The following is a 17,065-nucleotide window of genomic DNA, read 5'->3' as shown; positions in this document are numbered from 1 at the left end:
TAGCGCTCAGTCAGGTTGACGTTTTTACTGTTGATTTCTGTACAAAAAATTAACAAATAAAGGTCCTTTGGTATTATAGCCTACAGCGGCAGTGTTTAGCCTTTGCATAACACGAACATCTTTAAGGCTTGTGTTTAGCTGCAGGAAATTAAATGGGAAGCTCTCAGCTTTAAAATGCTTATTGGGAAAGGTTTAATATCCAGTCTTGGGTTATTAGAACCTTGAAATCATCCATAAAAATTATTCTTGATTTCTATGAAAAATGAACTCATAGGTTAGATGACTTTGGACAGGCTGAAGCATCTTTTAATGCAGTACAGGTCTGTCTCATCTTATGCTGGGGTTACGTTCCACAGTCAGCGCGTAAAGCAAAAATCGCATATAGTCAAAATTACATTGAGTTTAATGGCGGGCGGAATCGCCCGCACTACAGAAACAGTATTTAAATTGTTATTTTTTTCTTTTTTGTTTGTTTTTTTCTTGTTTTTGCTGACCGTGTAAAGCTGAAATCGCACGTTAAATGAGCCTAAGATGCGACAGACCTGTAGAAACATTTCTGACTTCAGCTGCTGCATTGCCCTGACTGAAGTGAATGATAAAACATAGTGTCAGGGGCAGGCAATTTTCTTAATAGTTACTCTCATCCTATATGTTCTGTCTGTAATTGTTTACATCTGAACCGGGCTCAGCAAGGGAAGGTGTGAGTGTTCCCTTTCCCTCCCCTCATGTTCTTCAGACTAATATCACTGAAGCCCTTTAATACTGAAACAATTATGTTCAATGTTAATCTTTTTTCCTATATCATGGATAGTTTAACTCCCCTAGCATCAGAATAGGATAATTAGAGAAAACTTCCCTGTGTTTTGCTTTCAAAACTCTCATTTCCTCAAGTATGTTGTGAAGTTAATGACTAAAGAAAACTTTATTTATAAACTTAGGTCTCTTAAACATTGCCTTTTAGTCTATGTGTCGTGTTGTAAAACCTCTAATTTGCACTTGCTGTAAAATAACATGCCATCTTTCAAAGCATTTAAACTACCAGCCCCAGCACTGTATTAGAAACCATTCACTGTTCACAGTGCACCAAAATGCAAATTTATTACCGGTTAGTATTTAAAGGGAGGGTGGGGAAGGAATTGGCCAGGGAACATTTAAATGAGTTAAACACTGCTACCCGCAGCCCTTCCCTCCCCCGTACCCTCTAATTAGTTGTAAAAAAAATCATGTAGTCACCAGTAAGTAATTTAAAGTTTTTTTTGACAACAGATAACACCATAAAGCTACACAATTATTCTCTACTCGTCATATATATTGGCTTATTGTCCCAATCATATTATAGATCAGCGTGAAGATGCACACAATTGTGTTGGCCTTCCTGGTTGCTTAGGTCAGCCGAACTGTAATTATGGCAAACTGTTGCAAGACAGTGCTGGTGTCACTATAAAACTGTTTGTAAGTATGAACATGAAAACATGCATTTAAGTTAAGGAAAACTAAATGCTAGAAGTGTTTTACTTTGCATTTAAGCTTCTGAAGGCATAGGTGATTTTAAAATGAATTCCAGTCATCAGTTTGGTTACAGTTAATATTGCACCTATTACATTCAGGTCATTTTTATTCCTATTCATTTAAGGGTTTTCTTCTACTTTGTAAAATTCTCAGTTTAACTATGAATTGATGGTGAACCGGTCTTTGGAAGGAGAAATGTTTCTTAAATTCCTAAGGTGGTGGGTTTTTTATATTTCCTTTCTCAGCTGTAGATTTTAATAGACTTGTTTTCTTGGTGTTGATTTTAAAGTATGTTGAGGATGTTATTAAATGGTGCTAGACAGATTTCCTAAGGCTTTTATTTCATGAAATTTTTCATTCCTTGTGTCTCAGAAGCAGTCTTAAGCTACCTCCTTTACTCAGCTAACTGTGCCGAGGCAGTGTTCACATTTAGGATAATTGTCATCTCTTTATCTATACTTCATGTTGCGTTAGGTTTTGAGCATGCAGTCACCTAATAAATTATCAGAGCCAATTAAGACTATGAAGGACTGTTCCTTTTATAGGAGATCTTTCCCAAGAAACAGAATCAGGAGTTGCTCATGCTTGTTTTAGCATTGCTTTAGACTTCATGTTGACCTAGACATCACATGATGTATAGTAGTTTGTTTTATTTTAACTTTATTTTAAAATGCTGAGTTAATCACCATGTTTCAGTGATATTTTTATTTTGGATAATCACCTATTCCAATGTTATTGGTTTGGATTATATATGCATGTTCAAATGTGAACTTGCTTAGTTTTCCTTTGCATAAGCTTGTCTGTCTATTGTTCTGTATATTTATGCATATAGTGTGTACACAAGAATATACAAATCTATACATAGATCAGCCTGTGCCTGTGTATCATAATGTATTAGGTTTCATTTCATTGTGGTGTAAGGTAAGAATATACAGCTGACACATTAGCAATTACAAGCAGTTTGTATTTTGAATTCTCAGCTAGAACAAAAGGGTTAATACCACATTTCAATGTGCATGAATGATACCATGTGGTATCATTTGTGTGCTCCGAGGTGGCTGACCATTTCCATTTTGGTGTCAATCCCATGAGAACGAAAGCATTTCAGAATAGGGTGTGATCTGTCCTGCTGGTAAGAGTGATTGACAAGGAACGAATAAATAGTCAGAAGGACTGAATAAATACCACCCTCCTGTTTAAGTCCAGGCGCACAAGAACAGGCACATACACAATTTAATGCAACACTTCAACCAGCAGGCTGACTTGCTTGGTGACAGAAACATGGCTGAAAAACCAAATTACAGTTTAATTATAATGGCTTTTTATTAAAACAAGGGCAACAAAAAAACGCTACCAGAAATTTAAGAAAACTGGTGGTGGTAGTGGTGGTGGTGGTAGGGTGGTTTTAAACTATTTTGAAAGCAGGATATAATGATAAATATAGATGCAAAGGCTGATTGAGGCCCCTGGAGTGGAAGTAGGGGCCCTGACAGCAGGTTCTTGGTCAATTGGTGAGGTGAAATGGTTCACTGAATTGGATAACACAGTGCATACCATAGTGACTGATTAAATTGATTTGTCCGTGGCTGCAGCCTACTCTATTAATGAGGCCCTTTAACCTATTTTCGAACTCTTTTGAGAGAGAGAGAGAGAGAGAGAGAGAGAGAGAGGAAGCTTCTGGATGAATGTGATCCTAAGGAAGGAAGTGAAAATAAGTTAAATTTACAGCTATAAAATTCTCTCCAGAATTAAGGTCAGATATATAATTCCCAAAGTGGATTACAGTCCTTACTAACACATAGTCACAGAATAAATATCCTATACTATATAGAAAGAAATCAAGAAAACACCATTCTTTAATATCAGATTTAAATCATAACACCCTCCTCCCCTTTATTTTTTAGCATCTTTCTAGAACTTTGGGGGAAGGGGGTTTATAGACAGGATCATTGTCATTATTTTTCAGTTGTCACTCTTATTGTTTTATCTAGTGGTTTTAGAGAAAGCTTATCTGACAAGCATAGCTATATACCAGTAAGAGATGTGAATTTGGTAATTTGTTTTGAAATAGCTTCAGTGACTGAGAGAAAGGAAACCAATGTACAGTGTTTAATACATGAAAACATTTTTACTAAACTTAAGAAATATCTATCATTTTGGTCTTAGAGAATAGGCTGCATGTGAAGTATCTAACATTTGATTTAATCTTGCTGAAATATTGGGGAAATAAATGCTAGATGACTGTGGTCTGTAAAACCTTGCCTATTTTCTTTTTTTCCTTTCAACCGCAGAGAGTAATTAAGATTGCTGGGTCAGTTTACAATATATGCAAACAGACTGAGTTTGAGAAAGAAGTTCTTCAATCCTATTGGCCGATTACACAAAAAACAGATGTATACTGAATATTTTAAAATGTTAGCAGTTCATTTGAAGCCACCTATAGACTCATTTTAGGGTGTTTTTTTTGTTATACTTCTAAAAAATGGGCGCAATTGATGTGATGAAACAGTCTATGCAAGTATTTAAAAAAATACTTTGAATTCTGTGTATCATTTGACTTATTCAAGTTATAAATTGCCCTTGCAAAATTCAGCTTGGCCAAGGCAAGGAATTTTTTTGATCATTATAATGGGTGGGCAAGAATTGTTAGAGGGAGAGGGTTCCCCTTCCTTGCTTGGAAATATTCATGGCAATTTTTCAAGGCTGGTATAAACTGTATACTGGTTTTAGCAATTTTTTTCCCAAAAGTGATATCTATTTCATAAGCTAAGGAAAACATGCACACCCCTGCTTAAGTTTGGGCATGCAAGTAGACAAACACAGCAGTCACAAAGTTAAATATATGCCTAAGTGTTTGCAGGGTTCTGGCTAAAACTGCAATTTTCCAGTGATCTGCAATTTTAAAATATCTAACCGTGAGCTAGATCCAAAGCCCACTGAAGTCCATTGAAAAGTTCGTAGTGACCCCAGTGGGTTTTGGAGCAGGTCTGTGTAAGCACTATTTCCCTTGTTTAACGGGTTTGTAAGTTAAGCATGGAAATCACATCATATGATTTGGTGTCACTTTCCTCAGTAAAATGGTAAACAACGAATTAAATATATGCATGTGTAAGATGTATAATGCTAATTATGGAAACACAGCAAATATCTATACAAAGGTCAAGATGAATGTAACATGATGGTCCTATTACATCAAAGAAATTAATTTCACAGACCTGCATTCTGTGCATGACTTAGTTTGTGCAAGTATTTTCTTTTTAGCAAATAGTACAAGAATGTATACTGTGCACGTTTTAAGAATCATAAATGTAGCCTGTCATATAAATAAGGATCATTCAGTGAGGTATTGCTTGAGGACTGCAGGACTGAGCCCTTAGTTAACAAGATTACCAGTACAGTATTTACATTCTGGCTGTGTGTTTAATCATTGGCATGGCTGTTTTAAAGGCTAAAGCCATGTAATAGTTGGACATTCTGTTTGGTTTTAGAAGACTTACATTTAATTGGGTTGAGTTCTGGGTTTCCAAGGAAGAAAACAGTAAACCCATTTTATGACTCTCACTGTTATATTTTTAGAACCATGCTGCAACCTCTTAGCAATAGGTATTGCCAAAAGCTTCCTCCTGGCCTCCATCCCCCTCTTACTATGTCCCAATGATTCAGGCATGGAGAGGACCTTCCACTCAGGCAGTTGAGTCCATGACACCATTCCCCTTACATCACTGTTGGGATCTGGTGGGTGAGCTGGGGGTGGGAGCACATCATTGCCCCTATCTACTAATACCTGCACATATTACTGAGAAAGGTAACAGAACACAGGATTGTATAACTTTTCCTACAGAACCTCCTCCGTGGTGAGAGAACATCCCTTTAAGGGAGGTCCAGGGGCAGCCTGGGCCAAGAGAGTTCACAGAAATCATGCAACAGCAGGCAGTGAGGAGAACCCCCGAGCTCCAGAACTGCCTCCAGCCCAGTCTCCTATAAACCTTCTGGATCATGGGAGGTTCAACTCCACTTCTCTGCCCCACAGAGGAAAGAATCAGGGAGGAACTCCTCTTCAGAGGGACCTTTGCAGAGATTTCCTTCCCGTTACCTGGTGGGGGAAATGATCTAGCCATTATCATCATAACATCCCCTTTGCTCTGTTGGATGTGACTAATTTGGATGCCATACAGTTTTTATGGTAGTATATTCCTTTGGAAGGGTTGGGTAAACTGTGGGACTGTTTATCAAAAAGCATGAACTTCTTTTTTATCAAATTCCACCATATTATTCAACTTTTAACAGAGGACTCTTCTCCACCTAGTAGCTAATATGGCACGAACAGCTCTAATTAGTGAGGATGAACTTGTAGGCCGTCATAGCCTAGTTTTTTTTTCAACACCTTCAGCCATTAGCCAAGTTAAACACACTGGCACTCAAACAGTTTATTGCTACAAATATTGAAGTAAAGATATTTAATCTACATTACCTGAGCTACAGACTTAATTGTGGGCACATGTTTGAATATTTGGTGCCCTCTAGCGGACCATTCTAATGTTATCAGCCCAAGCACATTTTCTGAGATTATTTATTAACGGGAAATACAACTGGTACATTTTGGCAGAGTCCAAACACCCATTTTTACAGTTTAATAAACTATAAAGCTTATTTTTAATTCTGGATTTTAAATTTTGTTGCCCCTGAGGGGTACATAAAATCATTATTATTCCCTTCATATATTTTTCTAATGTATTTGCACACAGTGTCGGTGACTGTTGGGTCTCATACAAAAGAGCCCTTAGAACTTCACCTTTTGTGTACCCAGGCCATATTTTTAAAGCTATTAAATGGATCTTTAGGCACCCAAATACCTTTGAAAATCTGGCCTTAGGACTCAGTCAGTAGATAGACTCCCACTGACTTCAATGGGCTTTGAATCAGACTCTAATTAAGAGCCAGATTCTGTGTGAGTGATACCAAAGTGCTTGTGGAGGAAGATACTCATCAGTATGAATGAAGGTGGCAGAATCTGGCCTAAATGAGGATGAGATTTTCATAGTACCTAAGTGATTGAGGGGCACAAGTTCATTCACTTTCACTTTGTGCTGCTAAATCACTCAGAAACTTCTGAAAAAACTCACCTTAAATCGCTAGAACCAGAAAATAAATACTATAAAATATATTGAGTGGAAACTCCCACTGTTTTACAAATGTGCTATATGTCTTCACATGAAATTAAAAATTGTTTACACATAAGATTTGGTTCTTCCTCTTTCTTTCTTAATGTTTTGAAGAATATTTTTATTGACATATTTTATAACAGACTCTCTTTTTCGTTTGCAGATGCTACAACTGTGGTGGCCTTGATCATCATGCTAAAGAATGTAGTTTACCTCCACAGCCAAAGAAGTGCCATTACTGTCAGAGCATCATGCACATGGTGGCTAACTGCCCTCATAAAACTGTTTCACAACAGCCCACTAGTTCTCAGGGAAGATATGAAGCAGAACCACAGCCTTCCACTTCTTCTTTCCTGAGAGAAGGGGGAGGGGCTTATGTCCATTCATCTCCATCTTATTCTCAGGAGGGAAGGTCAGAGATCTTAGAACGTTCAGGCAGGTCACCACAAGAAGCTTCCGCCAGTAAGTTATCTGCATCTCCTGAAGAACAAAGTAGAAGGGGGCCTTCTGTTCAAAAAAAGGAAAAAAACTTAGAGCTTTGTCATAGCCTTTCGTTTTCTTTACCCTCTTGGAATGTCTACCTCATGCAAGAACAGGGGAAGTAATTTCACTATCAGTAGCTGACCTGAAATTTTAACTACTGTTGAGGAACTGTGAATTTATTTTTTTTAATAGACAAATCACTCCAAGCAAATTACATTTGAGCAGGGTGTCTTGTGTTTTACTGCCTGTGTGTATGGATGTGCACGAGTGCATGTGTCTCTATTATGTCTTTCTGTCTGTATGTATACATATCTATAATGGCTATCTTTATCTCTGTATATGTATACATACACACACCAGCAGAACATTCTCCATTTCCCAGGATACATCATCCATTGTGAAGCAATAGTCATGGTTCAGAATGTTTTTGGATACTCATTCCTGGCAGCAATCTTGAAACATGTTTTAAAAACCAGTTAAAATCATGACTGTTACTTTTGTGTGAACCAAAGGATACTTCACCTCTCAAAGCTGCCAGTGATACGGTACTAAGAATACTAACACATTCCCCTAACCCTCTATTTTGGGTAGATATTTTGTTCTTGATGCCCAAAGTGTAGCAATGTTGTTTTGTTCTCCACACCTGTCAAGGGCATGCCTTGGTTAAGTACAACTCTGTTGCCACAATCTTTCTTCAGGCGTTAAGACTCCAGAAAAGACAATGAATGTGTAGTTTCTGTGCTGAGATCGCAAATGTTGTGTTAAATGAATATGGCTTAATTTTAAGTTAGGTGACCGTTGTGTGAGGGAAAATGTGTCAGTTGTTCTGAACTGATTGGTTTGAGTGGTATCAAGCTACCACCCTGTTTGCCCCCTTTGAGTTTTGTGAAAAATCTTGGGGCGGCAGAAGCTGCTTCCCTTGGTCCCAATTTGTTCCCCTGAGTCAGTGTATAGATCAATGGGATTTCCGCCTTGTTTACTACTGAAAGTCATGGAGAGAACTCCTTAGGGTTTTTTAAGATAAAGGAAAAAGAAACACAAAGTTAATGACATATTGGGGTACAGCCTTGGTGGAGAATAAATCTGTATGGGCACTTACAGTTGATCAGCATCCCCTGCTATTCATATAGTAAAAGTACAGTATTGAGTGAAGAATATACACAGCTGATGCAGAGAGGCCTTAGAGCAGGGACATGCAAACATTGCAACACTTGCCAGAAGCCCTAGGACTCCATCTGCTTTCCATGAAATGGAGAAGACTGCAGACCAGCCTTGACTCAGTGCATGCTAGGACTGCTCCTCTGCACTGAGGATGAACATGTCTGCAAGCCCCATTCTAAAACTCACTGGGCTGCACTTTAACCAACCCATGGCTGCGCTTTGGCCATCCATAACCTGGTCCATTTGCAATTGGTAGATTAACAAATTATACCTAAGAAAATGTCCTTCTAACCATCCCATTGCAGATGTAATTTCTTTGGAGAAATCTGTATAGTGCTTAACATTGGCAATAAACATAGACTGTTACAAAAATTGAGACAGGAAGGTAGGTTTAAGCTCAGATAATCAAAAAAGAAATATAGCATGTATGAAAAGGCTATAGTGGACCAAATTCATATCTGTTGTAATGCCATTGGCTGCAGTGGCCTTACACCAGCAGTGCATCAGGCCCCAAATTGTCTTGCCACATGAAACTTTTACCGTAGCTGCTGCTGCTGCTGCAGTAAATAGATACAGATCAGCTGCCTCTGCGAAGGGTGGGAGACCCGCCGATGAACTTTGCTTGAATTCCATGACAGTGTTTGTGTGAATCTCAATGGTTTGTACTGAGGTTCTCAGTATGCTGTAATGCAAAGCTTACCTTTGACGATATTGAATGTGATGTATCTATAGAGAAGTACTTCCTTGCCTTACGTGAGGATTGTAAACTTATTTAAATTATGTAGACAAATCAAAGTGGCATTGCTTAACCTTCTAGCAGGTGTAATAACCAGGTTAAAGAGCAAAGATGCAAAACTTAGGTCACTTTGAAAATTTAAACCAAAGTTCCTTATAGAAATAGGCCATTGTGGATTTGAAAATTGGTCATTCCCTGTTTACATATAACAAGTTCAGAGCTGAGATCATTAGGAAATAAGTAATCCTGACATACAGACCTTCCTGGTGCAGTTTGACATAGTTTTGTGCACCAAAACCAGACTGAACTGCTAAGAGCACATACCAAACCTATCTTATTATTGAAAGCTTAGGTTTTATTTTTGTATATTAGAATGTTATCACTATTACATAGCATACTCAGGACAAAGAACTTTGCTCAGGGAATATACCATGTAATGTTATTTTTTCTTTACAGAATAGTCTACAGGCCTGCTTACTCAGAACAAAACCAAATAGACTTAGACCTTTATATCTCTATATAAGTATTGTATACTGATAATAATAACTACCTCTGAGTTGACATACACCTATGTTTCTTATAATCAGATATCAACTTTTTGTATTATGATTTCCTGTGAAAATAAGTGATAAAGCAGTATTCTTGTACTGGTTGCTTGTGTGAATATTTGTGACTTTACATTCACAGGGTCTGATTTTCAGATATGCTGAGCAGCTGCAGCTGCAGCTCCCATTGATTTCCAGTAGCAGTTATTGGTGCTCAGATCTTCTGAAAAAAAAAGTATCAAGCCCACTTCGTTTACATAGGTAACAATAAAATTATTATTCTGTTTACAGCAAAAGGCTACCTCATACTTACTGCATAAACACACCTTTGTGCTGCTCTGGCCTTAAAGGTGGCTGTTGATCCTATGGTACATACCTCTTTATCTGTACTATATATGTAAATTGGTAATTCACCACTGCATACTTTAGAGCAAATATTTGTTTAAAATGAAGCATCCATTTGAAATTGTGAAAAGTCTCCAAACATTTCTTTACAGTTTATATTTTTTTTCATCAAAAGGATTCTGGGCACTGTTCACAAACAACAAAACACAGACACTAACCCAGGGATCGACAACCTTTGGCATGTGGCCTGCCAGGGTAAGCATCCTAGCAGACCGGGCCGGTTTGTTTACCTGCCGCGTCCACAGGTTTGGCCGATTGCGGCTCCCATTGGCCGCAGTTCACTGCTCCAGGCCAATGGGGGCAGCAGAAAGCGGTGGCCAGCACATCCCTCAGCCCGTGCCGCTTCCTGCCACCCCCATTGGCCTGGGACAGCAAACCGTGGCCAGTGGGAGCCACAATCAGCCGAACCTGCAGACATGGCAGGTAAACAAACTGGCCCGGCCCGCCAGGGTGCTTACCCTGGCAGGCCACATGCCAAAGGTTGCCGATCCCTGCACTAAAGCTAACTGCAGAGCTGTGATAAGTAACTAATTAGCACTGGATTGCAACAGAATGTCTGATTTTCATCCCCAGTTATTCAGATTAAATAAACTGCTTCAAATGAATAAGAGAAGGAGCTTTATGGGTCCTTGGGAGTCCTATACATTTATGGGGCAGATCCATGTTTTGGGGTCCTTCCACTGTTCCTTCACTTTTGATGATGAAGTGAAGAGTATTCTCCATTTAAGAGTCCGTTATAGGAGCAGCCTTGATTCCCATATCCCTGACTAAATGTGCCAGAACACCTCACAATGGAACCAGTCCACATAGTTGTATTAAAATAGTTTCTGAAAGAGCTGTACTCCTAGTTACCCCACACTACTGGAGATGAAATTTAAAATAAGAGGAATTTCTCTCCTGCATCTCCTCCCCCATCCAAAATAAGATACTGGATTTGATCTCCTCTCAGAAGACATTGTGGGATATATACCTATCTCATAAAGCTGGAAGGGACCCTGAAAGGTCATTGAGTCCAACCCTCTGTCTTCACTGGCAGGACCAAGTATTGATTTTGCCCCTAATTCCTAAGTGGCCCCTTCAAGGATTGAACTCATAACCCTGTATTTAGCAGGCCAATGCTCAAAGCACTGAGCTATCCCTCCCCTAATAAAAGCTAAAATAAGGTGCACACTTGCATACTGAAAAGATTAAACCATTTTTAAAAAAAAATTTTAAAGAGCCTATTTTGGGAAGGGAGACTCAAGTGGGCATTTTTGTTGTAGTCGTCGAATTTGGCATCTCTAGCTTCCAAAATGTTCTGCTTTTAATCAGTTTTTGGGGACTGCCAAATGTAGTATGTTTTAATCTTAAAGCCTTCCCCTTTATTGGCTCAATTTTATTTTGCACCAGTGCTATCCCAGAGTTACTGCTTAGTTATATACTTAGTTTTGTGAATAGAGCCCCATAAAAGTGTTTATAGATCTTGTAACATTCTTTGTAAGAAGAATTATAAAAGGGCATGAGAAATCTCATTAAGTCTTAAAATTAATTTAAATTAATTTATCTGTAAGAAAATGTTTATCATAAAAATATATATGTGTATTCCCCTGTGCTGGATTTAAAAGTAATTGGGAAAGATATGTACATGTGCAGATGCACTAATTTTAATTTTCTAGGTATCTTAATGAGATTTGATTATTTGTTTTAGAGACAAGCAGAGCCTTGTTAAATGCATCAGACCTTATTTTGGTTACTATCAATAGCCTCTTTAAGATATGTTGGCTGTGTTACCTCTGTCATAACTGTTGACTGGTGAGGTTGATCTATGAACACACATTTCTGTTTTATACTTAAACAGGGCTGCATTTTAATGACTCTGGTAGAATTTTTATGAGAATATTGGAAAGTCCCCAGATATTTACTACCACTGTCAGTAAACCAAGTGTCAGAGTAACTAGCTTTTAAAAGGATGATGGTCTTGACTACCTCTTGGATTACTATTTAAGCAACAACTGGTTGACAAACATCACCAGACTGGTTTTAACTAGTATGTGTTGCTCATGGTAATAACAATAACCATACTAGACACCAAAGTGAACAATGATTTCTATATGTCTTTAATACTGTGTCTTATCTAGTGGTTTTAAATTATCCTCTGTAGTATAGATTACCTCATTGTCCATTTTGACTTGTATGTTGTTTACAAGGTGAAATAAAAATCACTTGAATTGTATTTTTTTTTTAAAGACAGTGAGTTGAAGTTTTGAAGGTCATTTCACCTGTTTACTGTCTTCTTACTGGACTAAAGCACTGATTGCCTTTCTACATATCATGTATTTTATATTCTCATTTCATTGTCTAATGTCTTTTTATTTCTGTCAATCATGGATATTGTGAGGTTTAAATAAATTCCTTGATTAAAAAATAAAACATATAACATTGACATTTACAGTGGACTTTGGAGTTTCTTTGTGGATTTTCTTTGAGTCAAATGGTTGAAGGATAAAGGATGCTGCCCCTATACCAACTATTCATACTTAAGCACTGTTCGTTCTTTTCAGCATATCATCATCAGAAAAGGTCATTTTAGTTATGTAAATTTTTGCTTATTCAGAACTAAGTCCCGTAAATGGATAATTGTACTTCTGTGCCATATCAGCAAGGCTGCATAAATTACACCAAAAGCTGTGTCCTGCCGTCAAAATGACGCTGTCAAAGATCATCACTTTTGAAACTGGTTCACAATATGCACCATAAATTTAAGTTATTCTTCTACTTAGGGACGAAATATCTCTGTTTTGGTATTTAATTCCCATGCCATCTTCATTACCTATTCAATAACTTCTGAATCTCTGCTCCCGTTGGTTTCATAGGGATTTAAAATTTGAAATGCATAATTTTTTAAAATTAAATAGTATCACTTAAGTCATCCAGCAATAACTGAAAACTTCACATTGAATTGAGTTTCCCCCTATATATATGCACGTAGACTGGCGTTTGCATTTTTTAAATCTTATTATATATTAAATTCCAAATGTGTCCCCTTACATTTAGACACTTTTACAATTGGTTTAATTTTCAGTACAAGCATATAGAAAGCAGAATAGTTTTATGCATTTGGATGTTTCCACAACAGCAAGAGTTCCCACCCAACCCCTGTAGTAGCATCCATCAGGGATTACTGTTCTCAAATAGCTTTACATTGACACATTCTGTTCATTTTCAACTATCAAGAGTAATTTTGATCTAGTTTCTGGTTTCTTGCAGGAAATTTTATCTGAGATCTAAAGGCAAACATGACAAGTCCCCTTGACCTCTTAACCGTAATACTTATCATACGTTTACAAAGATAACATTTGTTAAAGTTTAGGAATATGTAGTGTCTCTACTGTAGCTAGTAATAATCAATTGAAGAGGGTCTCTATCAAAATAATCATGTATTTTGTTTTTAATACTATGTTAAAATAGATTTAATATAACATCACATAGTATGTGTTCTATAATATTGGTAACATCCACAAGAGTAGCAATAGATCTGTATTCCAATCACTATAGTAGCTCTTAATGATTATCGGAATGGAACCCCATGAAACTAAAACAACTTTTTCAGAATGGACACATTCTTGGGGTTTCCTACAAATCGATGAAAATGAAGATTGAAGCTATTGATTCAGGACCAATAAGAATATTAAAACGCCTGGTATTCAACCAGCTTGATTAGTCAATAGATAACAATATGAGCTAATATTTTATTTATCACTGATCAACCTAAGGTGAGTCACAGAAGTGATGCCTGCAAAAGTAGATGAGGTGAAAACAAAACTACATTTCAGGAGCATTCCTCGGCAGCTAGAAAAAATGAAGGCAATTAGCAGTAGCAGAGCTTAGCTGTGACTTGATGACTTGAGCTGATGCTAGATAAGAGACCCACTGTCCTTGCTTGGACAAGCCTCCGTGTCGAGAGTCACTACACTGAGATATTGAGGATTGCCCCCCTTCCCTCCCCCATGAACACATGCACTATTGTGGAGGGATGGAACTGTCCAATTAGGGCAAAAAAACTGGTACACAGATAACTGAGGCTGGGACAACTTAAATTATCAGTTGTAGTACCTACCCTGAAGTGTTCAAACATAATGAGTCAGGCCTTAAAAAAGCCTCAGGGGATTTTAAATTCATAATAAGTTTTGCATTCTTTTCATTTGCCTTTGGGTTTTTGTGTCTTTAAGCTTCACATTTTCAAGCTTTTCACTGTAACTTTGAGGGTTAGAAACTTTTTCATTTTAAAAATAAAAGTTGAATGTCTCAAAGAGTCACAAGACTCCAGGAACTGGAACTTTAAGGAAAACACTAAATAACGTGAAAGTCATCAATGCTGTAAATAATTTTACCACCAATCCTTATGGTTAAGGTTTTGTAACCGCCACCCAACGTAATCATAAAAAGACACCGAAAAGGCAACTCATTTCACACATATTAGGTCCCATTCCCTAATGCTCTTCAGCTTCTTTGCCTTTCATTCATCCTATAAACACTTAAGTAGCAAACTGAAGGAAGAGTGGCAAGGATTTATTATGCCAATTTTATATCATTCAGAGGTTACTTTTATTTATATATGATCTCAGATGAAGGGAGAAGACCATAAGAATAAAAGGCAAGGATAAACATCCCAGGGACAATTACAAGCCTATGTCCTTTTTATTTCAGCTGGACACTTCTGAATTTTTAAAATCTCAACATGTAACCAAACCCTAAGGCAGAATTCTGAGATGCCGCTCTTGCCTGCATGCTCAGAATGCCCAGGCTCCCTAGTGAGGTGAGAGTGGGATGCTATTCAGCCCAATCCCCACTCTGCATGTATGTATTATGATACAGTCTTAACTACATGAGCTCATACTGTTGTTTCTACAAGACCCCCACCTCAGTCAGTGCACAGGCTGGAGTGTGCTCATTTAATGAGCTGCTATTCAATAGTTTGTTTCGTTTCCTCACACTAGTGAAACCCTGCTTTGAAGACAGAATTATCAATTTCCTCCTGGGTTTTTCTAGGTTGCTTCTCACTATAGTATCTGAGTTCTTCATAAACATTCATTTACCTTCACAAAATCCTGCGGGGAGGAAGGGAATTTTCCCCATTTTACAGGTGAGAGCTGAGACAAAGAGATTAAGCTGCAAAATCTCTACTAATTTTACATGCCCAGTTTGAGACCCTCTCATATGTATTTTTAGAATACGTTCATAGACTTAAAGGCCAGAAGGGGCCATCTTGTCTGAGCACCCTCAGTTGATCCCAATAATGTGTTTGACTAAAGCATAACTGCCAGAAAGGCATCCAGAGTTGATCTGAAGACATCAAGAGATAAAGAATCCACCAGTTCCTTTAGTAGTTTATTCCACTGGTCAAATCACCTTCATTGTTATAAATGTGTGCCTTATTTCTAATTTGAATCAGTCTGGCTTCAGCATCTACATGTCAGATATTGCTAAGCCTTTGTCGACTAGATTAAAGAGCACAGGAGTACCTGGTATTTTCTCCCTGGGAAGTACTCACACACTATAATCAAGTCCCCTCTTAATCTACTTTTTGATAAACAAAAACAGATTGAGCTCTTCAGGTCTCTCACTGTAAGGAATTTTCTCCAGCCCGCCAATCATTTTTGTGGCTCCTTTCCTCAAACTCCAGTATTTCAACATCCATTTTAAAATGTGGCCACCAGAACTGTCTACATGCAGTATTCCAGTATCAGTCTCATCAGTGCTGTATACAGAGGTGAAATCACCTCCCAACTCCTACTCACTACTCCCCTGTTTATATATCAAAGGTCCTTTAGACCTTTCTGCAACAGCATCACACTTGGAGCTCATGTGGAGTTGTTTGTCCACGCTGAGCCCCAAGGTTTTTTGAGAATCACTGCTTTCCAGGATATCATCCCCCATTCCATGGGTGTGGCCTGCACTCCTTATCCCTTAGAATGCTTAGCAATATATAGCACGTTCTATATTCAAGTACAGCTCCACTTACTTCAGTTGCAGATAAGAGTGCTCAACACGTCTGCAAATCAGGCCCCCACACAGTATCTCAAGCCGGGCACTCAGAAAAGGAGCAGCACACAATTAGTGACCACCTGTGAAAAGTGTGGTTTAAGTGACTTGCCCAGCATCACATAGGAATTCTGTGGCAGAGGCAGGGATTGAATCCAGTACTCCAGGCCAGCATTCATCTGTCTTAATCATAAGACCCTCCTTTCTCTTCCTGAAATCCCCTGCTGCATTCACTACACACTTTCAAATTTACACAACAAATGAAGCGAAGGACCTACAGACAACAACCTTTTATGCTACATAATCCTGATTCATGTCCAGAGCACCTGTTGGTCCTGTGCACCGAACGAGGCGGGGTACTGTGGAAAATGTAGTATGTGATCATGTAATTGAAGATTAGCATAATGCGTACACACAAGGGGACCTAACTGAGGTTGCACAGGCAACATAATTTCTTGCATTTCCTAACATCTGAGTGCTTGATTTTACAACCTTCAATAATGTTCTTTTAACCTTAGTTGTATGTGCATGCATGAGAGAGATTTCCTAGACTTTTTCTCTGGGCATTTTACAAATCAGAAATTCCATTATGTGGCATCACACTGACACCCACCTGGTTCAGCAGCAGGATTGGCATCTGTAGATCCACTGCACAAATCTCTGTCACTTGAGATACCAGAATAAACTGATAGCATAGAGTGCTTTCCCCCTTTATGTGGAGCTGCACTAGAGGTGGATGAGATACAATTTTGTCAGTGGGTTTCACAGTATCTGATGACAGCAGAGAAATGGTGAGGTTTTGGAATCTCGGGTTTTGTTCCAGGTAGGGTGACCACCTTTTCAAAAGGCAAAAGCAGAACACATGTAGGAGCCCCTCTCCCTCTGTCGCCCTGCCCCCAGCCCCTCCTCTTCCCTGAGGCCCCGCCTCCTGCTCCTCTTCTTTCCCCCAAAGCCTCTCCCCAGCCAGGCTGGAAGCTAGAGCCAGACTGTGGTAAGAGCAGTGCAGGGAGCCCAGACTACTGTGGGTAGCCCTGGACCTTCCT

General features: G+C 38.5%; 1 protein-coding gene across 1 annotated transcript in view; it reads left to right on the top strand.

Moving 5' to 3' along the window:
* LIN28B (lin-28 homolog B) overlaps positions 1-7,276 on the top strand; it is a 135,112-nt gene extending 127,836 nt beyond the window's left edge. Inside the window, exon 4 of the mRNA XM_050951621.1 lies at positions 6,835-7,276. Coding sequence (XP_050807578.1) covers positions 6,835-7,276 — 442 coding nt within the window. The remainder of the gene's footprint in view (positions 1-6,834) is intronic.
* Positions 7,277-17,065: the final 9,789 nt, after the last annotated feature.

Source organism: Gopherus flavomarginatus, chromosome 4 (genome assembly GCF_025201925.1).
Source record: "Gopherus flavomarginatus isolate rGopFla2 chromosome 4, rGopFla2.mat.asm, whole genome shotgun sequence".
Taxonomy (NCBI): Eukaryota; Metazoa; Chordata; order Testudines; family Testudinidae; genus Gopherus; species Gopherus flavomarginatus.
Note: the sequence above shows the minus strand (reverse complement) of the source record. Positions and strands in the feature narration are given on the sequence as shown.